The following is an 18,977-nucleotide window of genomic DNA, read 5'->3' on the forward strand; positions in this document are numbered from 1 at the left end:
TTTGTATACTTCATAGTCATATTCAAATACTAGCTACTATCATTATCAAATGCTAGCTATTATTATTATCATGTCACATATCTCAAGCTTAATATGTCCAAAACAGAATATGCCTTTCCCCAAACTCACCTGTCTTCCAAATTTTCCTATTTCTATCAAAAAACATCACCATGCTTCCATTCTCCAAGGTCTGTAACCTTGATATTATCCTCATTCCACAAATCTAATCAGTGAATAAAATGTTTCTTTCATGGGCACCCTCCTCTTTACTCACACATCTACTACCTTATTTCAAATCCTTTATACCTCTCACCTAGATGATTGCAATAGCTTCTTAACTGGGTTCCCTCCCTCAAGTCTCTCCCACTCCTCACTTATAAGTTCTCTGATAAAATCACAGGTTTAGACCACAAACAAACAAAAAAAAATAAAGCTTTCATCCTTTAAGTAATTGCAATTAAAAGATAATGAAAACATCTTTAGAACAGAGATGATTTCTTATTTTTTTAACCCAAACATCAAATATGTAGTGCTTTGTACTTAGTAGATATTGTTGAGTTACAGAATTGTTGAACAAATTATGTTCTATAAATGTAATAGAATACTGTTTTGTTTTATGGTTTTATGTAAACTAAAGGGTTGCAAGTATACTCTTTTTGATTTTTGTTTAATTAATAATGGTTCATTTTCTCTCCCTCCTACTTCCCCACCTCTATTGGGAGACAAAAAAAAAAGGAAAAATAAAACTTATAGCAAATATATATATATATAGTCAAGCAAAACATTCCTACTTTGGCCATGTCCAAGAATACGTGTGTGTGTCTGTGTCTGTGTCTGTGTGTGTACACATACATGAAAGGAAAGAGTTCAGAAAACCATAGAAAAACTTAAATGAACTGATTCAGGAAGAAGTAAACAGAAGCAGAACAATTTCTACAATAACCACAACACTGTAAAATGCAAACTCAGAAAGACTCAAGAAATGCAATGACCAACCAGAAGATTAATGATAATCCCATGCCACCCCCACCCCCACCTTGATGAAAAGGTGATAGACTCAAGATGTAGAATCTACCATCCATTTTTAGAAGGGACCAATGTTGGAATTTGTTTTACTTGATTATGCATATTTGTTACAAGGGTGTGTTTTTCTTCCTACCTCCACCCCTCATGGAGGATTGAGTTTGGAAGAAGAAAAAATTAATACCTGTTAACTGGGAAAAAAATAAACAGAGTACCTGAAACTTCTTAGTTTGCGTACCACCATACCACAGGTTTTTTTTAAAGTGTTGTACTTCCATTTAAACCAAACAATTACCTCCCAGCCCCTAAGAAAACTATTCCTAATTTTAGAACATAAGCCTGGTGTTGCCTGGACAGTAGAGGAGAAACAGTATTGAGTTTTCCTAAACATTTCCAGCCCCATTTGTTGACAGAACCTTATGCTGTTTTAAAAGTGGAGTTTCTGCTGCCTGCCATGTCAGTTATTATAATGGAAATTTAATTGTAAGAGGGCTTTGACACTGAACCTTTAAAATTTGTTCCAACTGACCTTCTCTGAGTTATTCGCCAGAATCTGGCCTGGTGCCTCAGGAGGGGTGATTTGTTCCCATTCAGTGGGTAGGCATAGGGACCAGGAGACAGAGCTGACCTGACATTATGAAGACTAAAAATGAGGAAACCCCTTTAAATAAAGAGATTAGTTGCCTACCCTAGAGAGTTTCCCCTATCTCCAAACTGTTTGAGTTTGGTTTGCAGAGGGATTATTTTCTTATCCTAGTATGCTTCCTGCATCTGTTTAGTCTTAAGGGCTTCCAAAAAAACCTTTTTCAGAATCCATTTGCACTTTTATAAATATCCTTCTAGTGTATAGCAAGTTTTCAAAATGAATTCTTTCCAAAAAAAGAGATTTCGAAATGGACTTGTGTGCCAAACAGTTGTAGAAAAACATACATGGGCTCTCAGAAGCCTATAAGAATCATGTTGGCTTTATTGATCATCTATACGTCATCCAGGATTTCACCAGACCAGCATGCATAACTTTTGTCATTTCAAGGCAAGAAATGAATATGACCAAATACCAGCCCTTGCTAGAGTTGGACCCAGGTGAGAAGAATGTGTCATATGTGCGCCCCCTGCTGGCTGTGGCGCAACATCTCATTAACTAGCATGACATTTAGACAGACATGGCCACATGAACACCAATGACTGCTGGGCAGAAAAGGAAGGCAACATCAACAGGGCCATCGATTTTATTATTCAATTGAAATGTCGTTAGAACTTGTATCCACCAAAAGTGAAGGGGGAAAAAAAGCTAGAATCAGTAAAAGATGTTATTTGTTTGGGGATTTTTTTTAATGGCATGGAATGGTATTAATTTTAATGGTATTGATTTTTTAAATAATATTGAATGGTATTATTTAGTGGTATCAGCTAAAAAAAATAACTCACTCATCCTTGGTCAACAGTGTGCCTATGAAGTCATTGTAACTGCCATTCAAGCTTGAGATAATCATATCTGGGGCTTAATTGAACTAGCCAGTAGCCAATAGGCTCATCCATCTAGAGCTGATGGAGACCTTAGAGGCTAACTAATACAAAGGTGTCAGACTCAGATAGAAATGGGGGGTAGAGGGGGCCACCTAATTTATACTCTCTGACCCAGCAATGCCACTATTAAATCTGTTTTCCAAGGTGATCAGGGAAAAAAGGAAAAGAACCTATATGTTCTAAAACAGTTATAGCAGCTCTCTTTGTAGTGACAAAGAACTAGAAATTAAGGGAATGTCTGTGAATTGGGGACTGACTAAACAATTTGTGGTATAGGATTGTAATGGAATATTGCTGCACTGTAAGAAATGGTGAGCTGGGTGGTTTTAGAAAAACTTGCCAATGAAATGGTCATTGTCCTTCATTCTTCAAGAGGACCAAAGTGACATTGCCATGCTAGAATCAAGTTACAGGGTGTCCAACTGTGGCCGATCAGTCCAACACAAGCTTGGAATACAATACAAGTGGACCACAAATAGTCCGTGTGAACATTTGGAGTGTATTCTCTAAATTTTCACATCCCACATTTCTTTCGAGCTACTTCAATTCTGCTTTGCTCACAGAAAATATCACCTTCTCTGATGAGGGCACACAGTGCTGAGCAGTCCTGTGCCGGTGTCTCCCATATTAAACAATTATTTCCAAAGTCCTTAAGAAAGACCTTGAAAGTGTCCTTATATATGATGAAGAGTGAAATGAACAGAACCAACAGAATGTTGTATACAGGAAAAGCAATATTGTTTGAAGAACAACTGTGAATGACCAAGTTATTTTGAGTGCTATGAATATTCAAATCAACTACAAAGGACTATCCAACTCCAGAGAAAAAACTGATAAATAGAAGCATGCTTGGTATGGTTTTACATATATTTATGTATCTGCGCCAAATGACAGCCTTATCTAATGTAGGGTAGAATAGGAGGGAAAGAGACAATTTGGAACTTAATTTTTTTTTAAATTATATATAAGGGTCTTTGTGTACCACATATTGATTCAGTTTTAAAGTGTAATGTTATTTATGTTTTATTGCATTTTTATTTTGTTAAGTATTTCCCGTTTACATTTTAATCTGTTTCTGGTAACACGTGAGCATGGTGTGGTCTCCAGTGGCCATGTATCTCACCCCTCTAATCTAGTCCAACCCGCTTATTTTACAGATAAGGGAACTAAGATCCAGGGATGCTAAATTACGAAAGGTCACCCAAAGAGGGGTTTTGAATAGATCATAGGCAGGATTTGAACCCAGTTACTTTGACTCCAAAACCAGTAGTCTTTCCATTGCACCAATATGCCCTTAATTTGTGGTCAAGAGATAGTCATTCATCTTGTATCACAGAACTATCTCCTGGTTTCATGAAAAAAAAAAAAAAGCTAAAGGTCAGCAATCCTGAAACCTCAATCTTCTGAAGTGATGATCTCCTCCCAGTGAAAAGCATACCACTTGAATACCACTAAAAGGAGACTGATTTGAACTTCAGGTCCAACTTAATTGGTAGTCTAAGACTCAAAGAGAATCCTAGAATCTGAATTGTCTAGCTGGTAAGAACCTAAGCGTTCATCTTGTTGAACAGATGAAGAACACAAGAGGGTAAGGGAAAAGATACCATTCCATGGAGTGGTTTATAAATGGTGTATAATGGCCATTTTCTGTTGCGATTTATAACAAAAGTCCAAATCCCTTTTTTCTTATTAATTAACTAGTCAATCAAATATGTAAAGTCTAGATATCAGGAGACCCCAGGGCAAAAGAATAAGGGCAGAGCAAAGCCCTCTTTTACACACACTTGGACCATCCCTGTCTTAACTCAGTTTGTTGCCTTGTTTCCACTAACATATTGCTTTCTTTTTTTCCTAAGGCGTTTGGATGCCAACCAAATCAGCTACGTCCCACCCAACTGCTTTAATGGCCTGATCTCCCTCAGACACCTGTGGCTAGATGACAACTCTCTGACTGAAATCCCTGTCCAGGCTTTTAGGAGTTTATCAGCATTGCAGGCCATGACCTTAGCTCTGAACAAAATACACCACATACCAGACTATGCCTTTGGAAACCTCTCCAGTTTGGTAGTACTGTAAGTTTTGGGGGGTTTTTTGCTTTTTGCTTTTTTTTGGAGGGGGGAAGGTAGGGCAATTGGGGTTAAGTGACTTGCCCAAGGTCACACTGCTAGTTTTTGCATTAAGTGTCTGAGGCAGGATTTGAACTCAGGTCCTCCTGACTTCAGGGCTGGTGCTTTTTTCCCTGTGCCACATAGCTGCCCCAGTACTGTAAAATTTATTGAATTTTTTTTCTTAAAAAAGAAAACCTTCTGATTTCACTATATAACATACATTTTAAAATGCTAGCTCTCAAACTTTGAGCAGGATTTTAAGTGACTTTCCCCCTCTCAATGACAAAATATGCACATACCATAGAGTGGTTTATAAATGGTCCGTTTAATATCCATTTTTGTCACAATTAATAGCAAAAGTCCAAATCACTTTTTCTTATTAATCAATCAATCAAATATGTGAGTGCGTACTATGTTCAATGCGTCTGTATTATTTTAAAGTTCTTTTTTTCTGAGACACATAGGTTTATTTTCTTATTTAATCTAATATTTTTTCCAATACTATTTATAAAAATAAATGATCTATGAAGACAGTGATTATCAGAGGGGTAATTGAAGTGGGCAATAGAGATTTGCCTTCAGACCACTGAGATGATCCAAGGTAGGTAAGATTAGGCATCTGGGTGGTGCAGTGGTTAGAGTTCTGGGCCAGAAGTTAGAAAAACCTAAGTTCTCATCTAGCTTTAGACACTTTGGCAAGTCACTTAACCTCTGTTTGTCTCTGTTTCCTCAACTGTAAAATGGGATAAAGAGGACTTATTCACAGGGTTGTTGAAGGATCAAATGAGATAACAAATGTAAAAAATACCAAGTAAGGAGCCCAGCATACAATAGGTGATGTATAAATGCTTACTGCCTTCCCTGAGTCCTTACAAGTTTGTACTCCTTCAATAGAAACAACTGAGCTTAGCACCTAGGAAGCAAGAATAAGAAGCTACCAGATGACGTACTTCCTTCCACCTACCCCCTACATTTGCCTTCTCTTCACCATCCCCAAACTAGAGTGCCTCAGACCTGTCCTGGCTCTGCTCTTCCCATCCCCCACCCTAACAGAGCAATAGTACCCCAGGCTCTTTACTTTGCGCCCCTTCTCTTAACAAGATTTGTCTTTGAATGGTGATTTGAGGGTCATTCTTGCTGCTTTCCCTGACACCAAAATTGCTAGTGATAGCTCTGAGTCAAGTTGAGCTGAGTCAGCAAGCATTTACAAAATGCCTACTATGGGCTGGAGACTGTGCTAAGTACTGAAGATAAAAGGACACACACACACACATAAGAGCTATATGGAATGAATACTGGTTCAGGGAAATGAGAGCTGGTTAACCTCACATAAAGTACTAATAAATCTTTTAGAAAATGAATCACAGTCTCATAGGATAAACAATTTATGGTAATTTTTATCATATAATTTCTCATGCTAACCTGGGTACCATAAGGGTTGCAAAGTGCTTTACATATATTGCCTCATTTAAAAGACACCTAATAGGCTGTTCTTCAAATACAAAGATGATACCATTCCTTGAAGACAGGAAGTTTGTTTCATTCTTTGAATTTGTACACCCCGCCTTTTAGTATTGTACCTGCCACATAGTAGGTGCTTGTTGATTCGTTGATTGATTGATTGACTTATAGGACATGCATTCCAGTGGTGGTGATAGACTGAGATAGATCTTTCCACACTTCTCTACACAGTTTATCCTGTAACCAATTTCCAAAATTCATGTTAGGAGTGTAGCATTGTACCCTGGAATGAAAGCATATTATCTGGTCTCTACAGAGATCCAGTCTATGACTTCTTTAGCATGCCATTATGATCCATTTAGTTGATATGTGCTTATTCCATACCTCCATAACATTAAGAGAGCTAATCTCTTTGGACAACAAATCTAGTCTGTACACTGTCACTTGATATTGATACAGGAATGTGTTGTTGACTGACTGTCCTTTTAAGTGCATAGTGAAAGCCTTCAGTTTTAACATAGACATAGGTCAATGAACCTAGGACCTCCACAAACTTCCCTCCTCTTCTTTAGACCCTGCTTTGAAAGAATTTGGGTTTAGGAAGCCATCAAGTCGAGGCAAATCTTCTGAATCCTCCTTCCCAAAACCACACTCTCTGTTTTGTAGGGCCCAACCAACCTAATAGGATTTTTAGTTGACATGTACAATGCTCGTGTCATATCATTATGTATTTTCTGACCTTCCAACTCAAAAGAAATCAACATCTACCTACTAAATTTAAATCCAGGTACAGAATCAGCTGTGTATTTATGTTTGAATGAAAGGGAAAATACAGGCCCTCCATCTGGCTTTTTTTATTTTGAAAAGCATTATTTGTATGTGTTTTCTTTTGATTTTACCAATCAAAATGTTTTGCCTAAATCCACTGTGTTCAATGTGCTCCCCTGACTATGTCCTTAATGTTCTCCTACAGACATCTCCATAACAATAAGATCTACTCCCTGGGAAAGAAATGCTTTGATGGACTCCACAGCCTAGAGACTTTGTGAGTTGACCTCTTGTTTCCCTTTTTCAGTGTTTTCATTAATATTCTGAAGTATCAAAACAGCTTTAAAACCAAAAAGGTGCTTTTTGGCCTTGAGTATGTTGTTTACAAAAGCTATAAAACACACACACACTCATTTCTAAAAAAAAAAAAAACTGGGATTTAAAGGACCAATAATTTAATCTGGAAAATAATAAACTTATTAGAGAGTGCATTATCAGCAAAGCAAGACACATTATTCTGAATCACTCAGTCCATAAATATTTATTAAAGTGCCTACTATGTGCCAGGTATTGTACAGTGGAAATCACAGTATGATTAGAAAAAAATTTATTTTAAGGAATCAATTGAGTGTCATCCCTCAGGTTTACTATTACTGAATTCAGATCTACCTTTACAAGGGAAAAAAGGAGAAAATGTCATCAAGAGGTTTCTCAAAGAAAATCAGTATTGACCAAGAAGTCATACTGAGGTATTTGGGATCCAAATTAAGAGACAGTTCAAAAGAATGTCTAGAAACTCAGTAATGACCAGGGGTAGATCACAAAATAATAATGGGAATAGGAATGGCTGGCACAAAGAACAATTAACCATTTATAAAGCGTTTTGTGTATGTTATATATATGCTTTTTGGAGGGCAATTGGGGTTAAGTGACTTGCCCAAGGTCACAGAGCTAGTTTTTGTGTTAAGTGTCTGAGGCCGGATTTGAACTTAGGTCCTCCTGACTCCGGGGCCGGTGTTCTATTCACTGCACCACCTAGCTGCCCCTTATGTTGTATCTTTGGATATAATAAGGAGGCTGATAACCTCAAATCAGATAACCACTGGTTTCAAAGTCAACCCCAGACTGACCAACATAGTAAAAAAAGGTACCAGGTTATTAACAGCAGCTGAAGAAGTTTCAACTGTTAGGTCCTCAAGTGGACAGGGAAAAGGAATGTGTCTCTAGTTTCTGGACACAGACTAATCTAGATTGGGTTAGATGTCCCTGACCTACACCATTGGTTGAAGTCATGAATGGAGAAGAAGAAAACCCTCCATCATCACTTTGGAATCCATTACTCATATGCAAATCTAGTTCAAAGCAAAAAAACAGGGGAAAAGTGCTTGTGATTACTCTAGCTTCTCCCACAAATGCTTTTTAGGGGGAGCCATCCATATTGGCTGCTTTTATGAACAGCAGTTACCAGTAACGGTTTGCATTACAGAATCAAATAAGGGATTTCTCTCAGGGCACCCAGAAATAGGCAAGCAATGTAGAATGAGGGTGGAACCATCATGTTTTGGGAATAATTAGAATGCCCTATAAATTCTAAGATTTAGAATGCCCTACACAAGAAAGAGCTAGGAATCTTGGCAACCATAAATTAATACACTAATTCCTATGCTCCTAAGCCAATTTCAGGATTCCTGGCTTCATTAACAAGTATATAAGCACATTTCAGTGGTGATCACCGCTACATTCTTTTTTCTTTACTCACAAAGAACTAGCTGAGAGCCCATGATGACCTGTGTCTGAGAAACTTAACACCTTAAGGCTTCATGATGATAATATTCATGATAATATTAAATATATCTGGTACATAGTAGGCATTTAATATATGTCTGTTCCTTTCTCTTCCCCTTCCCTTCATATCATTTGTGCAAGAATTTCTTTTTTGTATAAGTCTGTAGAAGATATGTTAATCGGTACGATGGTTCTTCCAAAAAACTACTTCCCTCCTCCCCCCTACTGGAAATCAAGTAATTTATAAGGGCCCAAGACTCATTTAATCAAAACATAGCATCTGGAGGGATTTACCAACAGGAAGGGAATTTATGTCCACAACCAACATTATTTCCTGCCTGCCATGTGGCTTAGTGATGGTTTGTACCAGACAAATGTGAATCATGATTCATGTTGGACTCAGTCAGATTAGCTTGCTTTGTAAATTAACTAGCAATTCTTCTCTACAGAGGAATATCCAACCACATCTGATTAGCTGACCAAAAGGCTTTCCTGAGTCATCTGGAAAATCTTCCATTCTCAAAGACTAAGAGACAATTATTCTTCTTTTATCAGAGTATAGAAGAAAGGTATATTAAGTCTGGAAAGCACGTTAAATTGTGAGTAGAAGTGAAAAATCTAAGGATATCTTTCTCAGATGATCACTGCCAAATCTTTCCATTGCCAAAGGGCAATAAATAGAATGATAGATTATAGATATAAAAGGAGAACTGAAGTATGTTACCAGTGATGACTTGGGTATTAGGAGTGATGGAAAAGACATCATAAAGGAAATGCATAACTGGAAAATAAAATCATTCAGCCACATTTCAAGAGCATAGTGTGACAAATGCCTGAATACTACATGAGAGTTCACAAAATGTATACATCTTTTAAAAAGAGAGGAAGACTCTCACTTCCCTCCCCACCTAAAATAAGTAGACGCTCCTTTATGGAGAATTTACAAAAAGATGTGGACAAGAATTACATAGGGAAAAAATGGTTTGGCAGATGGGGTTTTAAACTACACCTATAAAGACAGTTCCCACATGGAAGAGATCAAAATTCTTTCAGAATATAGACTAATAGAATAAGATTGAAGATAGAAATGCTTTATTTGGGCAGCTAGGTAGCGCAGTGAATAGAGCACCAGCCCTGGAGTCAGGAGGACCTGAGTTCAAATGCGACCTCAGACACTTGACAACACTTACTAGCCGTGCGACCTTGGGCAAGTCACTTAACCCCAATTGCCCTCCAAAAAGCAAAAGAAAAAAAAAGAAATGCTTTAGTCTATCATCTCCCTCTCCATGCTAAGACTAGAAGATATTAGTTGAGTATCTTCGTGGACTTTTTTACTCATTGCCTCATCAATTCTAACATTTCACAATTGAGTTTTATGTTTCAGACTCAGGATGATACATCGCTCTGGGCCTGAATCAGTTGTTATATTCTTGAGATAATCTTGGAGTCAATATACTTCTGAAAGATAAAGATGGACATTTCTCTTAAAGGCAGAAACTCCTACTGCTATAAAAGTTAGATCATCCTGAGGCAAAATTTGGAAGCCAGATACTAATTAAGAATCACAGTCTATGGTCATGGGGACAGGAATCCAGGAGGCCCAGTGAAGAGGCTTGATGGATGATCAAAAAACATCAAAGTCCAACAAAACATGTTAGAGTAGGTTTCCATTGGACAGAGAAACAACCTGCCCCAAGAGGGTCCCTGAGTCACAGAATTTTAGCTGGAAGATACCTCAAAGGTTATCTGTATCAACCTTACCTGAAAAAGAATCCCCTCTATGAAGTCCCCAGTGTAGATTATCCAGTCTTTGCTTAAAGACTTCTGAGGAAGAGGAACCCACTATTTGCCAAAGGAGTTCATTCCATTTTTGTCAAGACCAAATCTGTGACTTCATTGATGTGGGAAACTCTCAAGGATGAAATCCCTTTTACCAATAGAGATCAGTACCTACTTTGCAATTTGTAATTTTATGGAGCTGTCTGGAGACACCAAGAAGTTACATGATTTGCCCAGGATCATCTACTAGTATCAGATATAAGATATGATGAATCACCGACCAATCTTCCCTTGTCCAGACTAAACTTGTACCTGTTTCCTTCAAAGGATCTTTTATGACATGAACCCAAAATCCTGTGAGAAATGCCTGTGTGATTTAAAGAGTTAGCGCCCAGGCAAATGACCTCCTGACTCAGCCTAAGCTTTGTCAATGAACATTGATCTCACCTCTCAATCCAAGCTAGGGTCCTACTGAGCCCTGATTCGTCAGCATTTCCATAGTTTCTCATCTAAAAATGTCTAATCATTTTAAAACCCTCTGCCTGTGTACAGCAGAACCATCTGCTTAGAGCAAAGGTAAAAGTCAACACTAACTTAAAAGAAAAGAATAAAAATGAGAAGAATGCAGTACATTCAATTACAGCAGTTACAGCACAACCTTTTTGAGTAAGCTGCTAACCATCAAAAAATGGGAAATGGAGTAAAGACTGTTGCCCTTCATGGAAAAAAAAATTAACCAAAGGAAAAATCTGATGAAGAAGTGACCCTTCTCTTTCTAAGGCCAACCCCACTCATCCCAGTCTCTCCTAACTTCTCCAACAGATAACTCCATTATCCTCCCCATTCCGTCTAATCTTCAATTGCTTCCAATCTATTGCCTCAAAAATATACCCAAGTCTTCCCCACCTTTAATAAACCCTCACTATGTCCTACCATCCCTGCCAGCTATCCTCCTAATATCTCTTCTTTCCTTTTCACAGCTTCCATGTCATCTCCTCTCTCTGTTTTCTAAACCCTCTGCAATCCAGTTTCCAACCTCACTCAACCTAAACTCACTTCCCCCAAATTTGTAATCATGCCTAAATTGCCTTTTTTTTCAATCCTATCCCTTCTTGAGCTCTCTGCAGTCTTTGACACTATTGACCACCTTCTTCTACTGAACGTTTTCTCCCCTGGATGTTGGTGACACTTCTGTCTTAATTGTCCTACCTTCTTCTCAATCTCTCTTGTAGGATCTTCATTCGTGTCATTCTTACTAACTAGGTATTCCCCAAGGTTCAGTCCTAGACCTTCTCTCTTTTCTCTATGCTCACTTACTTGGTGATCTCATCAGCTCCCATGAGTTTAATTATCACCTCTTTGTAGATGATTCCCAGATCTATATATCCGGTTCTCATTTCCCTCCTGAGCTCCAGTCCAGAATTGCCAAATGCCCAATAGATATTTTAAACTGGATTCCCATAGGCAGCTGAAAATCAGCATAAGAAATAATCTTTTCTTCCAAAGCGTTTGCTCTTCAGAACTTCTCTATCACTGTAGAGGACACCACCATCCCCCTAGTCATATTATCATATTTGCAATTTCAGTCATCCTCAACTCTTCAATGTCATTCATTTCACATTACAATCAGCTGCCGAATGTTGTCATTTTAACCTTCCCAACATCTTTTAGATGTGTCCTCTTCTACATGCACAAACTCTATCCTAGTTCTGACCCCCTTCATTTCCTGCTTGCATTATTACAATAGGCTCCTAATTCGTCTTCTTACCTGAAGTTTTTCCCCATCCTCCACATAGCCACTAAAGTCATATTCAAAAGTATAAATCCATATCATTCCCACTACTCAATTAACTCCAATAGCTATTGCCTCTAAGACCAAATATAAACTCCTTTGTTTGGCATATAAAACTCTGCACAATCTGTTGCCTTCATATCTTTCCAGTATCCTTACACTATTTCCCTTCATACCCTCTACAATCTAGTGACAGTGACATACTTGCTATTCCTCATACAGAGTACACTCCATCTCCAACATCCATGACCTTGTAGTATATGTTCTTATGCTTGGAATGTTCTGCCTCCTCACTGCTGCCTCTTAGAGTCTCTGGTTTACTTCAAGACTCAGCTTAAACACCACATTTATCAGGAGTCCATTCCTAGTACCCTAAGTTGCTAGTGTTTTCCTCTTTAAGGTTGCCTTCCATCTATTATTTACATCTCTTACACACACACACACACACACACACACGGAATGATTTACATGACTGCACATGTAAAATTAAATTGCTTGCCTTCTTGAGGAGGGGGGTGAGGACAGAAGAAGGGACTCAAAATTTGGAATTCAAAATTTTTTTTAATGAATGTTAAAAATTTTGTTTACATGTAATTAATAAAAAAATAAAATAAAATTCAATGTAAAAAAAGGAAAAGATTCATAATGTACAGGAGTGACACATTCTTCCATTTACTACAATTTATTTTTGTCCTCTGTTTTTATTCATGGGAATAAATAAATATAAATATATTATTTATTCACATTATATATGAACACATATATCATTATATATTAACATAATTATTTCTTCATATTACATACAAATATATTGTATATGCATACAAACCAGTATGGATGTGTTTCACTTCTTTTGATAGGAATTAGATTATTAAACTTTGTACCCTATTTTAAAAGTACCTACAATTAAATGAATGTTCATAGATGATCCAAGAATTATGTTATTTTTAGCACTTACTGCCCCCTTTGCCTCCTTTTTACTACCATCATTGCCACAGAAGACAGATATACATGACTGAGTGCCATTTAATGCTTTTGTCTATTTCATAAATCAACTTGGCAATAAGAATTCATTACATGACAGTTAACCTTCTGGTGATAAGACTGTCTATACTTAACAAGGCTTGTCCTTGGACAGAAGACAGAGGTTGTCTTCTAGGCCTATGCTTGAATTCTTGCCTGCTTATATGAATTTACTGGTATAGACTTTGTTGACTCAGGGCTAACTCAACACTGTAAGGAGATATCAGAATAAGGTTTTTGAGGAGATCTGGAAACAATACATAAGTCTTATCTGGTGTTTTTGATGAACTTCATTAACTCATATCAATTCATTTTAATGCAGGTAAAGCTGATGTCAAATCTCTATCATTAATGAAAATATACAATACCACTCTTAAGAAAATCTTACTTAAAAGAGGCACAGTCTGTATTCTTTTCTAAGTGGAAAGTCAAAAATATGATCTGTTTATTTCACAGAGATTTAAATTACAACAATCTAGATGAGTTCCCCACTGCAATCAAGACACTCTCAAGCCTCAAAGAATTGTAAGTATTTGGCACAAATTTTATCAGGGGACTTTTATTATAAAATGCTGATGACTTTCACTTAATAATATTGTAACTATTCTTAGAAAATTCAGTAACTTCATAAATATGTAAAAAACAGAGACTTCAAATTATGTGTATTTTTTCCTTCTATAGATGACCAACAGAAAATAGCATCTACTGATTGTTCCGAGAAAATAATCTCCTTTTCTCAAGTTCTACTATCTCACTCCATTCACTTGATAGATTTCTCTTGCAATGGTGGTGATTACAATGGTAGTGAATATCGAAGGCAACTCAGAAACTTGCAGCACAATCTCATGCTTACATTTATGCTGAACTAAATGTTGTCTTTCAATAGGAAAAGAACATATTTTACTGAAAACAAAACCAACTAGTAGCTTTCCTTTTATATTCTATTCTATAATTAAATTTATTTTTCTCTATAGTTATAAATAATACTCAGTGTTAAGAATGTTCCTATATAGTAAGACAGATATACGTAGAGCTTAATTTTTCTGACCCTGAGAGAAATTAGGTATGTATATATGTATACATATATACATATATGCATTTTTATATGCATACATGCACACACACACATAATATAGGGAAGGGAGGGTGCAGAGAGTAAACAATAACAAAAAAAACCCTAGAAGATCAGCATCAGTAAATCCCATATGTGGCTGTCTTAAATGCTTAACTTTAATCTGGGTAGTCACTATCATATGTAGGCTGGGAAACTGAAGATTTTCCACACAAATGATTTAACCAGACATTTTCAAAGGCCGTGAAGATGCTATTTACTCCATTCCACTGTCTTTGGGTCTAATTTGTCCCAGACGAATGAGGACTGATGTTATTACAAATCTCTCGGAGGGGTGGAACCTTCTTTTCTTCTAAAGTTTATTCCTCACTGTCAGGAAATGCCTCCTGAGAGCTACCCTACATGTAACTTACCCAATTGTAACCTCAATCAGTTTTTTTCTTTTTCCAGCTTCCAATGAGATCAGGAAGAAATGATCCCAGAAAAGCTGATAGGGGGGCCACATGGGGGGGGGGGGAAAGAATGGGGAGGTGGTGGAAAAAAAAGTTGTATTCTCAAAGACTTTTCTTGTTTATTGTCTTATTTGTAAATCAAAAGTGTTTACTTTCTTCCTTCAGTCACGGGATTGTGTTTTCACATAAAACACAGGAGTTTACTGTTGCATCCTTAGTCTGCCTTCGTAGTGGATGGCAGGTAGCAATTAGTCTCTCTTTGACTCTGTTGTTGTTATTCATTCTTTGTTTTGTTTTGTTTTTTTAAAGCAATTGGGGTTAAGTAACTTGCTCAAGGTTACACGGCCAGGTGTTTCTGGGTGTGGTGCTAAGTGTCTGAGCCCGGATTCTATCCCGGTCATCCTGATTCTAGGGCCGGTGCTCTTACTCGCTGAGCCACCTGGCTGCCCCTTCATTCCTTGTTTTGAAGAGGACCAATGACATCACAAAGTGATGTGCATGAACTGAATTTAAATGAGGCAAAGTTGCACAAAGTCTTTAGCCGCACTTTGTCTTCCAGAATCATCTTAGACCTGTGGCAAAACAAGGTCAAGAAGACTGGGGATGGCTTGGGATGCATTGGGTGACCTTGTTCTCACCCCCTATACTTGGTCAGGTGCCAAGTCTTGTCTTTTCTGTCTCTGCAAGATCTCTTGTATGTGTCTCCTCCTGTCCACTCCCATCACAGTCAGGCTTTCATCACCTCTCACTTGTACTATCACAGTAATCTTCTCATTGGGCTTTCTGCTTCCATAGCTTCCCCTCACCAATCCAATCTCCAGGCTATGACCAAGGTCATATTCTTCAGCTACGGCCCTAACCATGTCACTGCCATGTTCAAGAGGCTTCAGAGGGATTAAAGACAAACTCTTCTATTTAGCATTTAAAGTCCTTTACAATCTTGCTCTAAACTGTCTCCTTCCCCCAATACACTCTCCACCCCAGCCAAGCCAGTGTTTGTGCTGCTCCCCAAATGTATGTCCTGCTACTATCACCTATCATCTTCCCTGGGGCAGGCTGCCCCCAAGCACAAAATGCTCTCTCTCCTTACCTCCACTTAAAGGAATTTGACTTCCTTTGATGGTTCACCTCAAATACCACCTCTTTACTTGAGTCCTTTCCTGTCTCTGACCACCCACCCCTTACACCCCCCCACCTCCACCCCCCACACCCACTGCCCCAACCCAACCAGTTTTCAATGTTTCTACCCCCAAAAATATAATTACCATGTATTTCCATTATATATTTTTATATTTATGTATCTATGTTTATATGTCAGGGAAAGATACATCACAATCAGCAGAAGCTATTTTCTATTGGCCATTGATAGAAGAGAATTTATATATGTGTGTATATAAATGTATTAAAATTTTGAAGTGTCTCTATTTTTCTGGTATTTATGAAGTTGCTGCATTTTTTAGGAGTGGCCATAATATTGCTTCCCCCATCTCAGATGTGAGTTCTTTGAGGACAGGAGTTCTCATTTTCTCATGTCCCAGGAGACAGCTAATAACCACTTGAATTGATGACTTTATGGGGCCATCCATGAATTAACTCTTACCTCTAGTAATAATAGCAAACATTTCCATAATGCTTTAAAGTTTGCCAAGTTATTTACATATATTCTCTCATTTAATCCTGACAGTAATCCTACAAGACAATGTTATTGTCCCCATTTTACAGATGAGTAAGGAGCTAAATGAACCCAAGGTCACAAAACTAGTAAATATCTGAGGCAGGATTCTAACTCAGATCTTCCTAGAGCCAAGTACAGCACAGTATTTCTACAGAGAACCTATCATTCTCTCCCACCTTTGTTCACTTCTTTTTCAACCTTTCTCACAACACATTCTTTACTACTATACGGAGTGTTTCAGACCAAAACAATTTTAAACATTGGGATAGTGTATGAGTGGAAGGGAAAGGAAAAAGAAGTAAGGGGAGGAAAGGAAAATTAATTCAGGCCATTTACACTTTCAAAGAAATATGGGACTGGGGCAGCTAGGTGGTGCAGGAACAGATCACCAGCCCTGGAGTCAGGAGGACCTGAGTTCAAATCCAGCCTCAGACACTTAACACTTACTAGCCATGTGACCTTGGGCAAGTCACTTAACCCCAAATGCACTCCAAAAAAGCAAAAAAATAAAATTAAGTTAAATTTTTTAAAAAGAAATGTGGGGTGAATATTAAATAGAAACCAAGGATCCATTCCTCTAATTCCCCCATCAACCTTATTCAGTTCATCAATTCAAGTCAATAAATGCTAAATGCTTAGAGTTTAAGAGATACCATGCAAGGCCCTGAGAGTCCAAAAACAAAGAGAAAGAGGTTACATAAGTATGACAACATGTATACAGGCAAGCAAATGTATAAGGATACATTAACATGTATAATATGTATAAGGACAAACTACTTTCAGTAGAGCATGTGCTGATGACTGGGGGTTAGGGAGGGGTCCTCAGGAAAAGCCTGATATTTTAGGTGCCACTTGAGCTGTTCTCTAAAGGAAGCTAAGGGTTCTAAAGTTGGGAAGACCTGAGTTCAAATCCTCCCTCAGATACTATCTGTATGACCCTGGACAAGTCATTTAGCCAGTTGCTTCATCTGTAAAAGGCAGATAATAATAGCACCTATATCCCAGGGCTGCTGTGATAAAATAAAATGATTAAATATTTATAAAGCACTTAGCACAGGGTCTGGCAAATAATAAGCACTATAGAAATATTATTTTTGTTGTTAATTATTATGTGGAAGTGCATTTCAGACTTGGGATACTCAAAGACCCAGAGGTGTAATATGGAGTCAGATATAGTGAACAATATATAGTTAGCAGGCATGTTTGACTGGAATTAAGTTTTTTCCGTAATATCCTCTCATAATATAATTTACCTGTGTGTATTTCTGGGACTCATTTTTTGGATTTGTCATTGGAAACAGCTTCCCTACAACATAAGAAAGGGGAAAACCCTCCTAACTATAGGCTCCATGACGGGTGGCTAGGTTGCACAGTGAATAGAGCACCAGCCCTGGAGTCAGAAGGATCTGAGATCAAATTCAGCCTCAGACACTTAACATTTACTAACCACGTGACTTTGTGCAAGTCACTTACCCCCAATTGCCCTGCCCTCCCACTTCCAAAAATAAAGAAAAAAGAAAAAAACAAATAAATAAAATATAGGATCCATGAAGGTAAGGAGAATGACTATCTAAAACTGTTTTCTTCCCTGGGGCTAAACAATAGTGTCTGGACCCTTTTAATGAATATTGAATTGAAATAAATTGAAATTAATTGAGCAAGCAAACCGTATCTTAAAATAGAATCTGCTTATAAATCATGATCATTAGAAATGCTTATTACCTCCACATATTAAAAGATTAAAAACTCTTAGATTATTTTCACCACCACACTAATACTGTACATAGCATAATTTTTTTTTCTTTCTAGGGGATTTCATAGCAACAACATCAAATCAATACCGGAGAAAGCATTTATAGGCAACCCTTCCCTTATAACAATGTAAGTGACCATATAGAGAGAGTTTTTTTAGATTTAATGTACATTCTAGTTTTGTCTATGCTGTTTATTCCCGGTAGCATACCTAAATGGAAGGAGGTATGTATGTATGGAAGTACAATTGAAATGGCTTAATGTCAAGTTTGGATGACAACATAAAAGGAACAATGATAAGTCAGTCATTCGGTAAGCATTTATTAAATACCAACTGTATGCCAGACAGCATGCTAAATTCTGGGGATATACAGAGAGACAAAATGCAGGCCCTGCCCTCAAGGGGATTACAATCTAACAAGCAAGAGAATGTAACCAGAATGAGAAAAAGCCTGAGCACATGACAAATAAGAATCAATGAAAGAGACTGGGAGAAAAGACTCAGTGGAGACAAGATAACAAATTTTCAGGCATGTGAAGGCTTCAGCTTGTTCTATTTGGCCCCAGAGAGCAGAACCATGAGTGATCCAGTGGAAGGTGGAAAGAGACCAATTCAAGATTGATATCGAGATTGAACTTTGCAAAAGTGGAATGGACTGCCTAGAGAGAGGCAGTGGTCTATTCCCTTCTTGGAGGTCTTGGAGCAAAATATGGACAGCCCCGGAAGTAAAATGTAACGGGAATATCTTTCATGGGTGGA

The 18,977-nt window shown here is 37.7% G+C and overlaps 1 protein-coding gene across 2 annotated transcripts in view; it reads left to right on the forward strand.

The window, feature by feature from the left end:
- LGR5 (leucine rich repeat containing G protein-coupled receptor 5) overlaps positions 1-18,977 on the forward strand; it is a 200,349-nt gene that overhangs the window by 147,212 nt on the left and 34,160 nt on the right. The window contains exons 5-8 of one of the 2 annotated variants that reach the window (XM_069081931.1): positions 4,407-4,622; positions 7,093-7,164; positions 13,723-13,791; positions 18,275-18,346. In XM_069081931.1, coding sequence (XP_068938032.1) covers positions 4,407-4,622; positions 7,093-7,164; positions 13,723-13,791; positions 18,275-18,346 — 429 coding nt within the window. The remainder of the gene's footprint in view (positions 1-4,406; positions 4,623-7,092; positions 7,165-13,722; positions 13,792-18,274; positions 18,347-18,977) is intronic. The other variant, XM_069081932.1, reaches the window with a different exon arrangement.

The sequence above is a fragment of the Petaurus breviceps genome, unplaced genomic scaffold (assembly GCF_028583685.1).
Source record: "Petaurus breviceps papuanus isolate PSGF00001 unplaced genomic scaffold, PetGlider_PUasm1.0 156, whole genome shotgun sequence".
NCBI classification, from domain to species: Eukaryota; Metazoa; Chordata; class Mammalia; order Diprotodontia; family Petauridae; genus Petaurus; species Petaurus breviceps.